The sequence below is a fragment of the Dipodomys spectabilis genome, unplaced genomic scaffold (assembly GCF_019054845.1).
Source record: "Dipodomys spectabilis isolate Male_0828 unplaced genomic scaffold, ASM1905484v1 ptg000017l, whole genome shotgun sequence".
NCBI classification, from domain to species: Eukaryota; Metazoa; Chordata; class Mammalia; order Rodentia; family Heteromyidae; genus Dipodomys; species Dipodomys spectabilis.
Genome location: NW_024870694.1, coordinates 12,716,931 through 12,737,506, shown reverse-complemented (window position 1 = coordinate 12,737,506; position 20,576 = coordinate 12,716,931). Strand labels below are relative to the sequence as shown.

General features: G+C 35.8%; 1 protein-coding gene across 5 annotated transcripts in view; it reads left to right on the top strand.

The window, feature by feature from the left end:
- Positions 1–819: 819 nt before the first annotated feature.
- The window catches only part of Opa1 (OPA1 mitochondrial dynamin like GTPase), a 78,868-nt gene continuing 59,111 nt past the window's right edge, over positions 820–20,576 (top strand). Inside the window, exons 1-7 of one of the 5 annotated variants that reach the window (XM_042667416.1) lie at positions 847–1,057; positions 5,221–5,539; positions 6,166–6,262; positions 7,549–7,656; positions 8,203–8,256; positions 9,135–9,205; positions 19,229–19,339. In XM_042667416.1, the coding sequence (XP_042523350.1) occupies positions 1,026–1,057; positions 5,221–5,539; positions 6,166–6,262; positions 7,549–7,656; positions 8,203–8,256; positions 9,135–9,205; positions 19,229–19,339 (792 nt within the window). In that variant the 5' untranslated portion in view covers positions 847–1,025. Of the gene's footprint in view, positions 1,058–5,220; positions 5,540–6,165; positions 6,263–7,548; positions 7,657–8,202; positions 8,257–9,134; positions 9,206–19,228; positions 19,340–20,576 lie in introns of all 5 variants that reach the window. The other 4 variants (XM_042667398.1, XM_042667417.1, XM_042667407.1 and 1 more) reach the window with 4 other exon arrangements.

Genomic DNA, 20,576 nt, shown 5'->3' with positions numbered 1-20,576 from the left:
ACTGGGTTAAAATTCACATGAAAGATGGCTAAAGAATGAGTGAACAAGTCATTTATACCTTCATCTACTACCCATGCTTATTCCAAACCAAATGCTGGTTTAAATTACCTGAGTCCCTTTCAGATTTGATCTGAGATTCAGAAACACCTATTCTACCCATAACTCCACGCTTGCCTCCCATGTTTGCTGCTAGGATATGAAGTCATTTTCAACAAAGATGAAAAGTGGTAGGGCAAAGGAATAACCATTTTGTTTATTTAATTACTCTATTCAATGACTATTTTCTATTCATTTTGTGTTCTGTGGACTCCTTTGTGCTCTGTCAGTACAAACATCTTACCAGTTCAGATCTCCTCCTTTCCTCTCTCTTCCCTTTCCCCTTGTGCCCTCCTCGTGTGTGTGTGTGTGTGTGTGTGTGTCTGTCTGTCTGTCTGTCTGTGTCTGTGTGTGCACTCTACCACATGAGCCACAACTCCAGCCCTGCTTTTTCTGGTTAACTGTACATAAAGTCTCAAACTTTTCTGCCCAGATTGGCTTAGAACGGTCCTTCTCAGCTCTCAGACTCTTGAGTAGCTAGTATTACAGGCGTGAAACCACCAGCGCACAGCTCACAGTTCTTTCTTTAATTCAGGATGCCAGAATTCAGAATTCGAATCCGAAAACAATGAGGACAGGGTAGGCGGGGCTATCGCACAGTGGGCGGGGCGAGGTCGGGTGGGCGGGGAGAAACGCAGCGCAGTTGGCCGGCCCAGAGGCTCTAGGCGCATGCGCCAGATCTGGGCGGACCGTTTGTGCTGCCTCTCTAGCGTGGGTGGCGTGCTTATTTCGGTGTCGGACTGAGTACGGGTGCCGGAGAGGCCTTCGCGGAAGTCCATGAGCCATTGGGAGGGACTCGGCGATTGCCGAGTGCCCTTGTTGCCGAGGGCCTCTTCCTGGGTCATTCCTGGAGCCGAAGCGGGACTGGGGCCGACACGGGGGCGCCCACGTGGCCGTCTGGGCGCCTGTGTGACCTCCCCTCCCGCGGGATGTGGCGACTACGTCGGGCCGCCGTGGCCTGGTAAGTGCAGCCTCCCACCCGGCCCCGTGATTCCCGGTTTCTGGGAGAACCCCGTCGCCCTGCATGGCTTGCGGGGTGTTCAGGTAACCCCGAGGCTCGACCGAGGGCGGGTGGAGAATTCCTGGATGCTCTGGAGGAAGAGCTGACTGAGCTTTGTTCCCGGGCAGAGCCGGATTCAGTCCCGGTCCTTGCCCCTGGCCCTGTCCGGTTCGCCGCTCTTGGCCCGTGTCTGTTGTCCTGGTGTCCCCGGCCTTCATCCCCTTTTGACTCCGCCGTTAACTCTGCCTCTGGCTGCTGCCGTTGTTCCTCTCTGCCTTTCGGGACCGGCTCTGTCCTTGTACCGTTCTCCAGTGCGTTCTCTTTTAACCCGTTCTCTTCCTTCCACCTCCGTGCCGTCTGCACGCACACTGCACCTGCAGGCGCCTTGAGCTCCTCTGCCAGGAGAAGGGGGCCTCTCTCTGCGCGTCTCCCTAACTCCTGAGTGGAGTCTAAGCTTGGACGCACACGTTGTCGGAGATAACGTTCGGGGGTGCCCTCTTCACAGCAGTTCTTTTCAAGTTTTTTGGAAGGAGATTTACTTTTTTAGATACATAGTGGAGAATGGGTACCACCTTTCCAGTCACACTGTCATTATTGCCCAGGTTTGGCTTAATCTATGATTTTGAACTCCTAGAAGCCGTTTTGTTTCCGTGGCTTGCCATATATACTGTACTTATATAACTATGAGTAAGGCTTGGAAATTACCTAAAGTGGTTAGAACAAATGATGTCTAATGTCACATATATATAGTTAATATATAGTTAGTAATATTAAATGTGACATTAGACATCATTTGTTCTTAGATAATTTCCAAGCCTTACTCATAATCCCAGGCATTTGTTAAAAAGTCTCAAGGCAGACCAGGAAGACTTAATTTTCCAGAATCATCTCCCTCTCTAAACATCGATCTTGAATTTCTCCAGAACTTTTTAAGTGGTGTAGATAATTTGGAGTCTTTATGAGGAATGGAATCCGTTGAATTTTTTTTTTGGGGGGGGGGGCAGGTTAATTAGAGTCTCCAAGCAAACTGGGTGAGGTACAATATAGTTATTTTTATCTCATGGAGTATTAATTTGGGGTATAAATTGACAGTCCTGGTTATTTGTAACATATATTTTTTACTTCTTAATATTTAATAGAAGAAACGTCTAATGTTCCTTAAATTAAAGAAAAAAGAAAATGAGGGAGAAAATATACATGCCTTATTGGATCAATGAAGTTGTGCGGGGAAAACCTTCTGAAAATTGGGTTTAAAACCAATCTGACATAATTTTTACTGCCTTATTTGTTTGCTTAATTGTATGATGTTTGATTAAATTGTTTCTGAAGTTACACATTCCACAGACTCATGGCTTAGAAATACTTCATGCTACTAGCACAATGTAGCTACTAGAATAAAATGAGATGGAGAAAGTAAACATCCCTAAGCTCCAGGATTTGTCTTTTTCTATTATTTCTTTGCATGTTATGAAGCAGTACAGGTTGTTCCTACTCTTCAATAGAGGGGAGCATAAGTATTTCTGACATACATTTATAAATATATGTTCTGGGGCATCTATATGGATGTAATAAATATTCATGTAAAATTAATTTAAAAAAGAATTACATATAGGAGAATTATATACAGGCTAAAAGAAATGATGGAGCAAGAGACTAGATTTCTGGGAGATCTAGTTTTGCATCACATTTGATTTTTACTTTTGCTTGAATTTAAAAGTTTGTTTTTGTCTTCGTGGATGTTTTTGCATTTCAAGCCTTTGACCTGACCTTTCTATTAATAAGTTCCATTTCTTTCATTTTGAAAATTTTTTCTTGTGTCTTTATTTTTTTCCTTTTGTTTTGTCATTCTTTTTCATTTTGGACACCATTTCAGTGTATAATAATCCTCTTAGCTTGATCTTTCATACCTGTGATTTCCAAAATACAAGCTATATCCTTCATATGTCAAAAATATACAGAAGGTATAAACTATACTTATACATCTATAAGCAAGATATATACATATACATTTATCCCAAATGTGTATGCATTTATTTTAAAATTATACCTGTGTCCCTCTGCACTAATAAGCTGTCTACATGTGAGTCTACTCTAATGCAATCTTATAGAGTAGTATACAAAACATGCTGTCTACAAACTTTAAGAGTTTTCTTCCTTAATCCCTGTGGATCATTTTCTTCACCCCATGGTTTCATTTCCCTCCCATCTCCTGTTACCCACTTAGGATATTGCAACTCCATACCACTTAGGTTTTCTTTTGTGTTTCCTATTTTTGTTTCCTTTATTCTACACTCTAGGGAATTTCATAGACAGACAGACAGACAGACAGACAGATAGATAGATAATGTGTGTGTGTATAAGATATATAGCAACTTTGGTTTCCATGGACTACATTTTAATATTTACCAAGCTCTTTTAGAAAATATTATTTAAAACATGTAATTCTTTAAACTGTATTTTTTTCTTTTTCTTTTCTTTTTTTTCTCGGGGGATGGGGCTTTGTTAATTTGTTCACCAGGAATAACCTGGAACTATGATCTTCATGATCCTCCTAGGATCATATATATATATATATATATATATATATATATATATATATATATATATATATATATTGGTTGAGGTAGGAGTCTCACATACTTTTTGTCCAGGCTGGCCTCAAAGTGCCATCCTTACAAACTCAACCTCTTGTATAGCTAGGATTGCAGGCATGAGCCACTGCACCCACTTTGTATTGTTCTTTGATATTTTTGAAGATAATATGCTCTTAATGTTTGAAATTCTTAAAGGAATTCTCCTAACAATACTAATGAACATGTAATGTCTGCTTTTTTTCTAGGACTTAATAATGTTCTTTATTCTGGCCCTTATTTTAAGACTTGCTGGTCTTCTACAAGAGTCTGGGTATAAAGGATTAATGATTGATGCAGGTACCTTGCTCAGGTTACCTCTGATTGAGAGTTCTGATAGAGCAATCTGTGTTTTAGGCATATTATATCAACTAGCAAGCTTTGTTTTAGGAAATGAGCTCCTTACAAATGCTAGTATTGTTGGATACTCTCTTAGTAGTCCCAAACCTGTTCACCCTGCCCCTCCCATATACATGCTTTTTCCTGACAAATTGCTCAACCTACAGAGAATTATTGCCCTTAAGATAAAAGCTATATTGGAAAAACTGGAGGATGGCCCAAGCACCATTTCCTTAAATGTTGCTCTAGTAAATCTCAATTACTTCTCTTTTCACTCTCTTACTGTATCTCAAGGGGACCTTATATAAAACAGTCCCCCCTTGTACTACCATTTATCTTTTGAATTGGAAATTGTAGAAGTATTTCTAGGTGCTAGGATTTGCATAGCCTCAGTTACCTCTTCCTAGTGACAGATGGAAAGAACAAAGGACATTTTACTTGTAATTACTGACATAAAATACTGGACTCGTATGCCCTGCCTCTGCCTCTTGCTCATAATTTTTTCTTTTGTGCTGATAATGAAGTTTGAACTCAAGACTTCACGTTCACTCTCAGTTGGCTTTTCCACTACCATTTGAACTAGGCCTCTACTTCTAGCTTTTTGTTGGTTAACTGGACATATGCATCTCTCTGATTTATCTGCCTAGTTTAGCTTTGAATGGGATCCTCAGATCTCTGGTTCCTGAGTAGCTAGGCTTACAGGAATAAACCACCAGCACCTGGCCTTATAATGCTAATGTCACCATTGGGGGAAAAGAACTTTAGGGATTTGGGAGCAAAAGAGGGGAAGAATAAAAATAAAAACAGAAGGGCTGACCTCTGTCCTGGAGTTCCTCTAGTGCCAGGTCTGAAGTCCACCTGCCTGAATTTGAATTGCACCATTGTTTCTTGCATCAGCGTTCATTTCCTTTTGGAACATTTTCTTTATCTGTAAAATTAGGATGATACTACAAGGTTCTTGACCACATTGTTAACAGAGTTGAATGAGATAGCACAAGCTGCAGCAATGCCTGCTGTGTAATAGCTGGGTAATGACAAACAAGGTGTGATAGATCATGGTAGGTCACATGTGCATGTGTGCATTTCCCTTTCTACTGACATTTTCTTTGCATTGTTACCATGTCTGATCTTTCTCCCATACTTGTTTTCTTTCAGTGAGGTTTGCCAGTCCTTGGTGAAACACAGCTCTGGGACAAAAGGAAATTTACCACTCCAAAAACTGCATCTGGTTTCACGAAGTATTTCTCATTCACATTGTCCTACCTTAAAGCTTCAAAGACCCCAAGTGAAAACATCATTTCAGCAATTCTCTTCTTTAACTAACCTACCTTTACGTAAATTGAAACTTTCTCCAGTTAAATATGGCTACCAGCCTCGCAGGAATTTTTGGCCAGCTAGGTTAGCAGCACGACTCTTAAGACTTCGGTATCTCATACTGGGATCTGCTGTTGGGGGTGGCTACACAGCCAAAAAGGTGAGTTTAATTTCCTTATTTGTTTTCCAGTTATTCCAGCATGGTTATTTATCATTTTTATAGCACAGGTAATTTTTCTTTAGCATAGTAAAATATAATTGGATGTTTAAACATTTATTATATGTATTTACCATGTAGTAGATTGTTGTGATGGCAGTAATAGGAAAATGTCTTCTGAATTTTAGTTATAATTATTGGAGATAAAAATTGCCTAGAAAAAAGACTTGGGCCAGAAAAACACAGGGGTTTAATTCAGTTTTGCCATTTAATAGCAAAGACAGGAAAATTAAATGGCATACTAACAAAGCTATGTCTTAGGAATCTCCTGTCCTCTGGTCTGTTTAATGCCAAATGAAACCTCTTTGAAATAGGAGCACATTGGAGTTTTTACATTTGATATTTAGTAGAGGACTATGTCTGTATTTTATATGCTTACTTGTGAATTTGTTTTTGAAAAAGAACTGAGGCCACATAATTTTGTTTTCTTTTTACAAGTCATATATGATATATTGTACTTTCATAGATTAACATTTTAATTAACATAAGAGGTTTTTGTTTGTTTGTTTCTTTTTACAAATCTCTAAGACATTCACAGTATCTGATTGAAATTTTTTCTTACTTTTTAGACTTTTGATCAGTGGAGAGATATGATACCAGACCTTAGTGACTATAAATGGATTATACCTGACATTGTGTGGGAAATTGATGAGTATATTGATTTTGGTTTGTATCATCAACATTCAATTCATTTGTAGGTTATTTCTTTAGGAAACTGAAATAGTTCTATTGAGGTTGTTTCTTAACTTTTTGAACATAATGTATAATAAAAGTTTCAACACTCAAAGTAGTAGGCTATCAAAGAAATCTGTATTAAAATATATCCAATAATCTTATCATTTTAACATAGCTACATAATTACATAATGTTTTCTTTTAGTTGTACTCATTATTTGTATGTGGCTCTGTTTCAGTTTCTTTTTTAAAAGTTGTATAGTCATCAAGACATGTGTTTTGGTGTCTTGTCTTCCAACGCCTAGCGCATTTGGTCAGGATTTCAGTGCTGCACTCAGCCTTTCTAGACATCACTTTCAGCATGATACAGTATGGCCTGATCCACCTAACCTGTACCCTGTAGATTGGGTACTTTGATTACTTCTTTTTGTATCCCAGTTTCTTAAATCTGTTAGTATCTAAAGTGGTTTTTCTCCTAAGTGGGATACTTCCCTCTCCCTTTTTCAAAAAATCATTAGGGAAAAAATATATTTGATAACTGATCGCTAGGAACTCATTGTAGTATTTCTTTTAAAAAGCATTTTTTGTCATTTACTCAGTCCAGATGTAAAAGCACTATCTAATGAAGGTAAAATTACTCTCTATGTATACTTACTTCCAGCACTTTTTTTGGGGGGGGGGGGGCGGGGGGGGGGGGTGGTTGTTCTGGTCCTAGGGCTTGAACTCAATGCCAGAACACTGTCCCTTAGCTTTATCAGCTCAAGGCTAGCATTCTGCCACTTGAGCCACAACTCCACTTCTGGCTTTTTGGGTGATTAATTGGAGATAAGAGTCTCACAGTCTTTTTCCCTGGGTTGGTTTTAAACTGTGATCCTAAGATCTCAGCCTCCTGAGTAGCTAGGATTATAAGTGAACTACCCACCACCTGGCCTACAGAACTTCTGAAAGACAAATGTTATGTTGACAAAGGGATTTTTAGGAAAAGTGCACTTTGACATTATTTTTCTAATATATATGAAGAACACTTTTTACCTTGAAATGTTTGCCAAGGTCTTAGTACAGTGGCTGAGATCTATTCTCTGCAGCTGGACTGTGCCAATTCCCTGACTCCCTCACTTCCTGCCTCATCTGTAAACATGATTGACAGGCGTAGATACTTTGTAGAGCTGCTGTGAAGTATAAGCAAGCTCATACTTTGGTAGCTCGTAGATTAATATTTGACACATATTCTTACTTTGAGAGTAATTGTGACTGTTTATATGTTTTGTTTTTCTACAGAGAAAATTCAAAAAGCTCTTCCTAATTCAGAAGACCTTGCAAAGTTAGCACCAGACCTTGACAAAATCGTTGAAAGCCTCAGCTTACTGAAAGACTTTTTCACCACAGGTATAGAGAGACGTCTTTGATCTAATTTAAAGATATAAGAGCCACAGAAGTATGCAGTGAGGGGGGGGTGAATATGTGTGTATATATACATATATAAATTTGCTATTTAATCTTTTAAATCAAACATTTAGTACAAATAAAAACATTTTTTAAAAATGATGAACATGCCATTTTGTTGCATAGAAGTTTTAATCTGTGCATCATTCAGCCAGTCTGTGAAATGATAATTCAGTGCTTGGCCCAAGGCAGTGGAAACTTACAAGAAAATGTGTTGGCATTTAGTCAATGAAGGAATAAATATCTTGTTTTTGACAAGTAGATGAGACTTCCTATGTATTTGCTTTTCATAGTTCATTGGAGGCAATACTATGATTTTAAAACAAAATTTAATGTGATGAACCATATGAAAAGAATTTTTAACATTAGTCTGGCATATTTGCCCGATTATTACACTATTGTGATAGAGGTCTGAGAGCTCAGACATCTTTGTTTGATCATTCCTATTAAAGTTTACATTTTTATTTCCCTCTTGCTGATTTTTCACAGGTCACAAATTGGTTAGTGAAGTCATAGAAGCTTCTGACCTACTTCTCTTGTTAGGTGTGTAAACAGACATTTTTGCTGACCTTAACATGCCTTCTAAATGCTTCTAATAAACTACTTGCAAATACAGTTGCAGACCAAATTTGTAATGCTGCTTATGCTAAATTTTAAAACTTAAGAATTACATTAGGCAAACTCATTATCCTTTAGATGGGAATAATAAAATGATTATTTTGTGAAAGAACATATGTTCCTAAATATGCTTAAAATTAAAGCTATTAAAAGTAAAGTTGCTTAGTCAAAATATTTTCTTGAAATAGATCTAATTGTTTTTGATAATTGAAATGAAAAGTAATTTTAGTTTGTCTCATCTGCCCTATCATAGTTGACATTTTAAACTTTGAATATATATGTGGTCTGATGGCAGTGGTATTTGGGTAAACTATAAGAATGCTCATGTAAAATATAAACCTATCAAAGATGATCTTTTTTCATAACTTTTCGTAATACATTTTTAACAGTTAAATAGGTTATAACTTAAAAAAAACAGCTTTGTAAATAAGTTGCTAGTAATATTAAGATAAAAAGTGATTTGATGCTTTGAACTTAAGTTGCTCTGGAATTCATTTATAGTCTCTTTTTGAGTCAGGGCCTTTATATTGCCCAGGCTGGCCTGGAGCTCTATCCTTTTGCTGCAGCCTTCCAGGTGCTATGGTTTCTGGTGTGTACCACCACACCTTTTTGTCTTGGTTTGCTTTTTTTGCCATGCCAGAGATTTTACCCCAGGTTCCAACATACAGCACTCCACCACTAAACTACAACTTTATCCCTTCTCTACCTCCTTCTCCCTATTTTTTCTTTAATTGGTTAGATATGATTTGGAATTCAAGCTATTGACAACACTGGAGAATTTAAAGGATTCATTTCTTTTCAAGGTTCACCTGGAGAGACAGCATTTAGAGCAACAGATCATGGATCCGAAAGTGGTGACAAGCATTATAGGAAGGTAAGTGTAAAACAGAATTCATCTCACGGTTAGTCTTGGGAGATTTTTGAAAGTTTTTACTGTTTATTTGAAAGGTTTGTAAATGGTAACACAGGAACAAGTTTTCTACAAATCTTATTGCAGAATTCAAAGTGTTATATGGTACTTGTGGAACAGTTATGGAAAATAATTTCCTTCATATGTGTTCTGTGAATTAATGGATCAAGTTTGGTCCAAGAAAAGAGCATGTAGGTAAAACAAGTGACTTTTCTTTCTTTTCCTTGGGACTTCATATACTCATGTGTATGTGAATTTAAAAGATGGGTCACAACATGCAGAACATCTTTTATACAGAACATAATCTAATTCAGTTTTACTTTAGGAAAGTATTCAAGAGAGTAGAACAAGAGCCAATAGAGAAGAAATCAAATCTCATTGAGAATCCACAAAATTAGGTATGGAACCATAGAAAATATATCAGTTCTGATACTATCTGAATTTTTTAATGCACTTTAAAATTAGGGAAGAATTACATGTGAAAGTTATAGAGTTACTCAGGTAAAACAGCATGTATTATTGTACATTTGTAATCCTGTTTGTCTGATAATTTCTTAGTTTTTTAATTTATTTTTTTTATTTTTTCAGTCTTTTGGAATGTTAAAAAGAGCTGTGGCTCAAATAATATCCAAGCTGAGTACCCATGGCTTGTACCTGTAATCCTAGCTAATCAGAAGGCTAAGATGTGAGGATCACGGTTCAAAGCCAACCTGGGCAGAAAAATCTGTGGGACTTTTCAATTAAGCATCAAAAAAACCTGGCATTAGAGCTGTAGCTCAAGTTGTATTTATAGCTTTGAGCTACAAAGCAAAGGCACAGCCCCCAAGCTCTGAGTTCAAGCCCCTGGACAGGCACAAAATAATAATAATAATAATAATAATAATAAATATCTACATAGACATGGATTATGACCTTTAAAACTTAACATGAAATATATAGCTTTTTACTGAGTGGAAATAATTTTGTGTTCATTTGGAGAGCAGGAAAGAAGGAATAAAATTATGTATTTGTTTCTGACTCTTACCCTAACTGATATACCAAATTTTAATTATTTTTCAATTTTTCCTTCACCTTTTAACTATCTTTTGGCTAAAACTTCAAAATGTGTGTGTATATTTGCCTTTTAACTTGATCTTTTTTGACTTTTTTGCATTTACCAAAGAACACTGACTGCTGTGGGGGAAGAAGGGAATTAAAGTTAGCCTAACATGGTCAGTTTTATTTTGACCTAAGGTGAATTAAATAGAAAAGTTAATGTGGAGAAATGAGCTAATCTAACTAAAGAGAAGGAACTTTCATTATACCTATGGTGGTGTGGTTCTTTGAGTGACAGTTTTTGGTTGTAGTGATAGTTTTGTCTGCTGAAAACTAATGGATTATTTGTTTCTGCGTATTCATTGTATAGCTGAATCTAGAGTTGGAACTAAACTGCTTGTAATGATACATGCTAAGTTAAATCTTAGGAAACATTAATATGAGATTTTGCTATGTAAGTATGTATCTTCAGTCTCAGTGGGTGGTTTTAAATTCTACTGATATGTAGCATGTGTTTCCAAATCTTGATTGTTGCCTGTGATGCTTGAAATAATGGACTACTCAGACAAGAGAAAATGACTTCCCTCAAATCAACAATTGAGTGTAAGCATGCAAAAAGAGACCTTAGTATAGTAGCAGCCTTTTGAAACCGAACATCAAATGGAGGTGATAAGCTGAAGTGGTAGGATGGCATTCAGAATGGTAACCTTCTGATTGGTTCCCTCTGGTATCTGAGAACCCCAGATTTAAAATTGTATTTAGGATTTGAAGCTATCATACTTAAATTTTGTGAATATCAGGTTTATGACAGGGTTTCTGGCTACATTTCTATTAGAATTCTAAAAGTAAATGCAGATAAACCAGACTTTTTTTTTTACGTAGTAATGGTTGGAAAACATTTCTACAACTTAAAGATTTGTCCTTTCTAGTAGAACACACAGCGGTAGAAGTCTTGGCAAATAGAATAACAGTTAGGACCATTCAAAGTCAACTGAAGGGAAAGTAGCTGAAGTAGAGAACAGCACTGATGTCAGATAGTTTGACTTGAGTCAGACAGAATGAACGGTATGATGAACTGGTTACCAGTGGTTCCTAACCGGGGCTCACTAGACTTTTAGGTGTCTGGGAAGGTTGTAACAGAGGTCTTCAGTCTTCAGAAAGATCTACTTCCATAGACTGCTGCACAGGCTAAGTAATCAAGCTATTTGGTTCTACTTGGATTTGTATGTAGTTTATGGACACTTTTTGTTTTGTCCTATGTTGATCAAAATTTCTGACATGTGTTCAGTTATTGAAAAGTGTGGAAAAAAATAAAACCACTTTTTTAGCCTAACTTTACCATTTTATTGAGGTATGATTGACATTCAGTAAAACTATTGGGTAATAAATGCTTTATTAATCAAAAGTTTCAAAATTTGTGTCCATTAGAGAAAATTTAGAAATATCCCTTGATGTGCATTTAATAATGTCCCTGAGACATGAAGAACTTCAGTGTTCCTAAAGACAAATTGGGAATGGAGTTGCAAGCCTATTATAGTGATTTAACAGACTCATTTGATAAGTTAATCAGCTGATTTCTGTATATCAGCCATATACATATATAGGGACAAAACCACTAAGTATATCCTCTTTTCTAGATTCTGTGTGCTTATGGATTTCTAGTGAAAGTTAATTTTCTAAGTGAGACATTTTATTATCTGTGCTATTACTCTGTCATACTTCTGTTTGGTCATGGACATCTTATTGAAGTAAGGAATATAGCTATTTTAGGGTAACAAGCATATTTATAACTTAAAGAAAATATTTGAAGGACTTTTTAAAGGCCCAAATCAGAAAAATACATTGTATATAATTATTAAATGGTAATATGGTGTTATTCTGGTTTTTATTTTATATCTCCAAGCTGAAATACCTCCTTCCTTTTTCCTCCACCTGCCTAATTTGCACTCATTTTCATAACACAGACCTCTGGTTACTTCATGAAGCCTTTCATAACTATTTTTGTTCCAATAATTGCATGCATATCAATACTTAGAACACTTGCCATATAAAACACTACTTAATTTGACTTGCATTCTTGCTATTTATTCCTCTGTCCTCAGATAGGGATGAACTTGTAGCAATAATAGTTGATTACTTTAACTCAGTAGAAGAAAGGCTAATTTAAAAAAAAAAATTTCATGCTAACAAGTATTGGTTCTGATTACCTGTGAATTGTTCTTTACCTTCATGTGTGGCAAGTACAAAAATGACTGTAAGAGTACTTCATGTAATTGATATTCTTTGTTTGATCTAAAGCACTTTGTTTATAGGATTTATGTTTCTTAAGTATCTTGAGCAGCTAACAACTAGCATCTATAGGTAGACAGATTCTTTGCCAAACCACTTGTGTCCTACAACTTGATAGCTGGGAAGCTGTATAAAAGGAGAAGTAGCGATTGTGTCTATGGAGAAAAGTAGAATGGCAAAACAGCCTTATTTTACTTCATAATAATAATATGCATACTATACTTTTATGTCACCCAATAAACAGTACTTTTATTATTTAATATTTACATATGCATGTACTTCACTGTTTTTAAGTAACCATTTATTACAAAAGAAATGTCATAGAAATTGTGATGCTGTTAATTGTTGATAATAGCTGTTCTTATCTCAAAAATATTTGTAGAAATTGTCCAGTAGTGAAATACAATACAGTATTTCTGGTTTGGAGACAGTTAAATAATCCATAGTGGAAAGATTCATTTCCTTCTGATAACCACTATAACATTTTTCACTTTATAAATATCTTGAGTTAGAGATATGTATTACTGAGATAGGGAAAATAGGAAATAGAGAATTGGTTAGTGCTTAGGACTATTTTTTTAAGTGGAAGGAGAAAGAAACCTTCACTTTCATAAAGTTCTTTTGCCAGACCAAAGTTACTATAAAATTTCAAAAGCAGGAATTGGCAACATTTTTCTTACAGTGTCATTATTTTATTTAGGTTGCAGGCTGTTTTGTCTTTAGAGATTTCTTAACCTGCCCACCAAGTTCTGCTCTGCGGTAATTTAAATATGGAAAGGGTGACATTGATACAGACTTCTAGTCACTGTGCCTAGACTCTGATCCTGCCTTCCTTCTTTTCTGAATGGTGTGACTTTAGACAAGTGAGGGTTGTGAAAAAACCCTGTAGCATAAGACCTAATGAATAGTATAAAGAAATGCTGGCTATCCAGAAGAAGAAGATGCCAACGAAAGCCTTGGTGATTATTTTCTTAAACTTTGAATTTTGGTTTTTTTTTTTTTTGAGCTTTTAAAAATTTAGATGCTGTACATAGGGGTTACAGTTACATGAGTAAGGTAATGAGTACATTTCTCATCAAACATTTTTGCCCCCTCCTTTGTTTTTTCCTACTATCCCTTCCCTTCCTTCCCTCACTCCCCTCCCATTCCTCCCCCCCCCCACGCCCCACCCCACCCCTAAGTTGTAAAGATCATTTTCTAACATAGTATCTTGTGAGTATCATTGTTGCAATGGGTCATTCTGTGTCCTTGTTTCAGTATTTTGTTATTCCCCTTCCCTTCCCAAATTAGATTTTATATATATATATATATATATGTAATATATATATACACGATGCAGGGTACCAAAATCAAATACAGTGACAACAGGAGGAAGAACATACGAAAGAAACAAAAAAAAAAAGCACATAGTAAATCGAAAACGACAACAGCAAAGAAAAACCTCTTGTGTCCGTATCTTGGGGTTCATTTCACTTCGCATGTCTTATATGATCATACATACGTAGCTTTTGAGCTTTTTTGTATAAGGTAACTGAATAATAAGGTAACATTATTTGGTTAAATTTTTTCCCTTGTTTTTCTGTGGAGTCTTCGGAGATTTTGAAAGATGGGAAAATAGGTTGTCAAGTTGCTTGCATACCTTTCGGGCTTAATCTACACAATTAAGCTAAATATATTTTAAAAATTAGATTTTACGCTCAAAGCTGGGTTTGGTAGCACACATGCCTGTGATCCAGCACTTGGGATGCTGAAGCAGGAGGATCTCCAAAGTAAGTCCAGTTTGGGCTCTATAATAAGACTTTGTCTCAAGCCAAATCAAACCAAATAAAATTTTATAAAAGATTTTATGCTACAAGCTTTAAATTGTTACTAGTGAAAATAAGTCATAACTTGATTTGAGCAAAAACTATTCCAAACTGTTTTACCTAATGGTTCTAACATAACATGTATGTCAGGAGTTACTGCAATATCTAGTTATCAAAGTAAGTAGAATTTAAGAAACATAGACATGGGGTCCCATCTCAGAGCACTCCCAGTGGTCCCTAAGTGAAGCCTTTGGATTATATACCCTATGATTTTAGTATTTAACGATTACTAATACTCTGTTCTATCAAATGGATAAAATAGTATTTCTAAATTAGATTTATAGTCGTGGTGACATACCCTTGAATCTAGCTACTCATTTGAGCCCTAGGAGTTTGAGACCGGTCTGGGAAGTATAGAAAGATCCTGTCTGGATACGAAAATAAGGGCCTTTCTCAGCAACATATTTTTTTAAATACTGTCTAAAATAATAGCATTTTAAATGCCTTCACATACAAGTGACTTATTTTTGTCTTGGTCTGTTCAGGCTGCTATAACAAACATGCCATAAACTGAATTGCTTATACCTAAATAGACATTTCTCACAGTTCCGAGAAATCCAAGAGCAAGATGACACAGCACTTAGTAGCAGATAAGGATTGTCTGTGTTTACCTGGCAAAAGTGGTCAGACAGCTCTTGAGAGGGCTTTATACAAGAGCTCTACTTATTCCCAGAGCCTTCTATTCCTGTCACCCTTCAAAGGGCTTCACCTCTTAATACTTTACATTGGAAGTTAGCTGTCAGTTTGAACAGAGGGAGATAAACATTCAGACCATAACATATGTAAATATTGCCTAAAATATTCTATCAAATTATTTTTTTTCAATTAATGTTTTGGACTTAGGAGTTATTACTAGTTTTCTTGAGCTGATCATTTTAATTTAAAAAACTGAGGACGGGCTGATAAGGTGGCTCAGTGTTAGAGTGTTTGCCTTGCATGCATGAGGCCCTGGGTTCAATTCCTCATGCACCACATAAGCAGAAAAAGCTGGAAGTGGCGCTGTAGCTCAAGTGGTAGGATGCAAGCCTTGAGCTGAAGAGTTGAGGGACAGTGCCAAGGCCCCAGAGTTCAGGTCCCACTACCAAAAAAAAACCTTGAGAACATTGTTTGTGAAATATGAGACTGAACACCACATTGTAAAAATGACAATAGCCGAGGGATGCTTAAAGAGTATCATCTATAATGAATAACAGTAATTTTTGTTATTTATAATAATTACTATTTTACGAACAGCATTTTAAAAGCAGTTGTTATTTCTTGAAAGAAAAGTTCCAACTTGGGAAAGTATTTATTGATTAGGATGTATTTATTGATTAGGAGTGTATACCCTGCATAGTAGGTATGTATTTCTTCCCTTCCATTCCATCTGGTCTTAAGAGAAGAAACTGTATGTACACCTGATGTGTACATACTTGGTACACACTAGGGTGAGATTTGATGCTTAAAACTGGGAAGGTTAACTTTACAATGTATATATAGTTTAGTGAAAATAGCTTTTCTGATGTCTAATTCTTGTTTTCCTACTTTTTTCAGGAGGTAACAGTTAATTTCACCTATCTTCACGTAACAGTGCTTCAATAACAGACTTGGAAGGAAAGTGAGGTGTAACTAGAAAGAGGATGCTTCCTTATAAGCTTATAGATAAGAGATTATTTGTTTTTGGGCTTAGATATAAGCAATGACTTAGAGAAGGGCATTTAAGGTATAACAAGAATGCTTTGGTATATTATAAATTAAGGAACTGATGGTATGTAAATATAGCCATTACACTACTGTGTAGTGTGATTCCCTTTTGGGGGAAATGTAAATGTGTGGATGTTAGAAGAAGGGATGAATAGAATAAATTATCAAATGAAAAAAATGTCAGATTATTTTCTTTTTGATGAAAGCAGTAGTATAACAACTGCCAAAATTAGGAGAATAATGAGACAGCATTATCTTTGTTTGACAGTTGGTAAATGACTATAAAATTGATTCATTAAAAGCTATGTCTTAAAAATAACTTGTTTTATAAATCTAGTTTACTATTGAATCTGGATATAAATGTTGAACCTTCACTTGTCATGTGGGAAAATAATTGATTAATTTCATCCTTTATAGTAAATCAATCAGTTTCACTAATTGTCTAATATTGATAATCAGAATCTAACATATTAAAATTAAGAATCAAAACAAAAATTTCCACAATTATATATTAGTCTTCCTATAATTTAAAATGTTTTGTCATAATACTAACTTACATGTATTTATTTTCTGGGAAACGTTTATGTAAGTCTTTGTGTTATATAAGGTAAACTAAGTAAGAAAGTCTCAATGAATCTACTAGCTAAATTTTGAATATAATGTTTTATTAGAGACCTGATTATATAAAAGAGACTCTAATTATGCACAATAATATTTTATACTTTAAATTTTTCTAAAATTATTTAAAATTCCTAATTTGGGACTGAGAATGTGGCTCAGTGGTAGAGTGCTTGCCTTGCATGCATGAGGCCCTGGGTTCGATTCCTCAGCACCAGATAAACAGAAAAGGCCAGAAGTGGCACTGTGGCTCAGGTGATAGAGTGCTAGCCTTGAGCTGAAGAACTTAAGGGACAGCACCCAGGCCCAGAGTTCAGGCCCCACGACCAAAAAAAAAAAAACTCCTCTAACTTAGATTATTTTAACAAATATGATTCTCTAACTTTACTTTGTTAGAAACTGGACCCATTTTTCTTCCAGTGCACTGCTTTGGTACAAGTTACATATCTCATTCTGTTGGGACCTTTTTATGACTTTTAGTTGAGAAAATATTAAATTTGTGATATTAATTCTTAGTTGTTCTTTCTTCACATTTCTCCAATCTGATTACCTTCTTGGGTAACAATTTAAAATGTTTCATAGAAAATGACATGTACTTCAGCCAGGCATAAGTGGCTCACGCTTGTAATCCTAACTACTCGAGAGGCTGAGATCTGAGAATCACAGTGTGAAGCCAGCCATGGCAGAAAAGTCCTTGAGACTCTTATTTACAATAAACTACTCAGAAAAAGGCCAAAGTGGCATTGTGGCTCAAGTGGTAAAGCACTAGCCTTGAGCACAAAATGGTTCAATGATAGTACCCAAGTCCTGTGTTCAAACCCCAGGACCAGCAAAAAGAAGGAAGGAAGGAAAGAAGGGAGGGAAAGAGGGAAGGATGAAAGGAAATGACTTGTACTTCAATGTGCTATTTGTAAATACATTGTTATATAAATTAGACCAATTTATCATTTCATGACTAAGTTGAGTTAATTTTAGAACTAGGAATGGTAATTATTTTCCATATAGATCTAAAATGACTTATTTTTAGTTTCCATAGTAACTTTTTTCTCTACTTCAGTTATTTTCCTCTATAGTGCTTCTGCTTAGTAACTAATAAGTGCTTGGCTATATTCGTAGAGACTATTTCTACTTGATGTCAAAACAGCTCATAAAAAGTGAAAATCCAATCAAATTGATTACTTAAGGCTATATAAAATCAAAATAAAACCTACAACAATTTTAACTTACAAAAAAATATGCTAAATTTCACTTTAAATAAAGTTTATCCAAAACATGTAGAAGATATGAATTAGTATAAAACCTTGACTAAGTTGATGCTAGAAAACTCAAGATTAATAGTTTCCATTTTTATTTTAAGCCATCCATTCTTCCCTGTTTTACATCTGTTTGTTTGTACACCCTTTAGTTTAACATTGTTTTCCTCCTCAATTTGGATAGACTGATCTTTAAATGAAGAAATACTGAGGAAAAACACTTACCCAAGAATTGTCATTTAATAAGTAAATAAGCTATTGTGATCTTCTAATCAAGCCTATGAAAATTAAAAGATTTATACATTATAAGATGAACACTAGCCGGGCTCTGGTAGCTCATGCCTGTAATCCCAGCTACTCAGGAGGCTGAGATCTGAGGATCGGAGTTCAAAGCCAGCCCGGGCAGGAGAGACCATGAGACTCCTATCTCCAATAAACCACCAGAAAACCGGAAGTGGCGCTGTAGCTCAAGTGGTAGAGCGCTCGCTTTGAGCTGAAGAGCTGAGGGACAGCGCCCAGGCCCAGAGTTCAAGCCCCACGACCAACCAAAAAAAAAAAAAAAAGATGAACACTATTTATTAAGCTATAGCTTTAGCCTGTGATCCTAGGTGGTGATTGTGGAGTTCATAAGACTCATAAACAATACAGAACTTTGTGGTACACACCTGTTATCCCAGTAGTTAAGGGAAGCACTTGTAAGGAGGAGCTAGTCCAGGCAGCCTGAGCATAAAGTAAGACCCTATCTTGAAAATAATTAAGGGTTGGTGGAGTGACTCAAGTGGTAGAGCACCTGCTGAACAAGTACAAGGCCTTGAGTTTAACTCCTAATACCACAACCAAAAAAAAAAAGCCTTCTTTCTTGGCCATATTTCAGATGAACATTATACATTAGTATATTTTAACAATTTAAAATGGGAGTACAGTGACCTAGAATGCTGTCTTAACCATTCCAGTTAGTCTGGGTTTTACTGTGTGTTAATATTTAGATCTGGTTTAATTCAGCAATATTTATTGCACCTTCTTTTTCACTTTTTAAACTATGCTGTTTTATTTTTCCAAAGGAAAAATGGAAATGAAGTACAGAGCCTGTTTATATGAAGGCTCTATAGGTGCATGAGTTTCCATTTTTGTTTTTAAGCTATTCATTCCTCCCTGTCTTATGTCTGTTCCTTTGTTGTGCCCTTTGGTTTAACATTGTTCTCCTCCCCAATTTTCCTCTTCTCCTCATTGTAAACTCATGGCAGGGTCTGCTTGGTGAGCTCATTCTCTTACAACAGCAAATTCAAGAGCATGAAGAAGAAGCACGCAGAACCGCTGGCCAGTATAGCACGAGCTATGCCCAACAGAAGCGCAAGGTGATGGATGGTTAAGGGGGCTACTGATGTGTTCACACTAATCAGCCATTTCTGCCAAGATGTGTCACCTTATTCCATTCATAGGCTCCAATTATGAGAAATGGTTTTTAACAAAGTAAATATAAAACAGATAAGTTATATAGATATGGAAATTTTCTGAAAGAGAGTAATATCACAGAGCTCAAAGTATAAGCTCAAGTATAGGAATTTAGTCATTGGTAAAGGCCCATGGATTATTATTTAGAATAAAATTAGGGACTGTTGGTTATATGGTTCAGTTATTGAGTTGCCCACATACTTGGTTATTGGTGTAATTAAAAATGTCTTTTGACTGTTTAGTAATACCACATTATAGATTTCTCAGTTCATATCTGAATTGACTTTTAGATCAAAGTGAAATCAGTGTAGACATGATACAGTTACAGACCGAGATCTTAAAAGTGAGCTGATTTTTACATAATTAGAAAAGTTTTTAAGTTATATACAACCTTCATTTAAAAGATTCAGCCATATAGTTAGATTTTACTATCTAAATCAGCCAATATTATAAATAATGACTTACTATAATTCTTCTGACTACCCTTATCTGTTTGGTGATGGTAAATACCTGAATAATATCATTCCTTTTCTTTCTTTCTTTCTTTCTTTCTTTCTTTCTTTCATTGTGACTTCCTGGCTGTGTGATTAATCCCTGTATTTTGTTTAGCTTTCAATGAATGACATAGAAAATATTCTTTTTCTATTTGTTTGAAGTAGATGTGTTAAACCAAGAAAGGACTTACTTTTGAGTGGTACTTTTAACATTTTCTGTTTTCCATGCTATGAATGTGCCATTTAAATAATAAATTGGATGCTTTGACCCCTTTCCATATTTGTTTCGTTAAAGAAAAAAGGGAGAAGAATCAATACGTCATGTTATGCTGCTTAACAATATGAGTATAGCTCTACTTACAAGTTGTTCTAAAGAGTTTTCACATAATGATGAAATTGAAATGAATGTCATCTTCCTGTCACTTAAAAATTCTAAGATACAGTGTAAAATTTGCAATGTGCCTTTGAATCTGAGGATTCAGAGGATGTTGCTAATGAATACTTACTCATTTTCTACATTGACAAAGATTTAAATCATTTTACTAGACTTAATTCAGATTTAGATATTCCCATTTCCACCATTCATTAGGGGTCCATTTAATTCTTCTGAATCTCTCCCCATTTGTAAAATAGAGTGTGGCAGGAC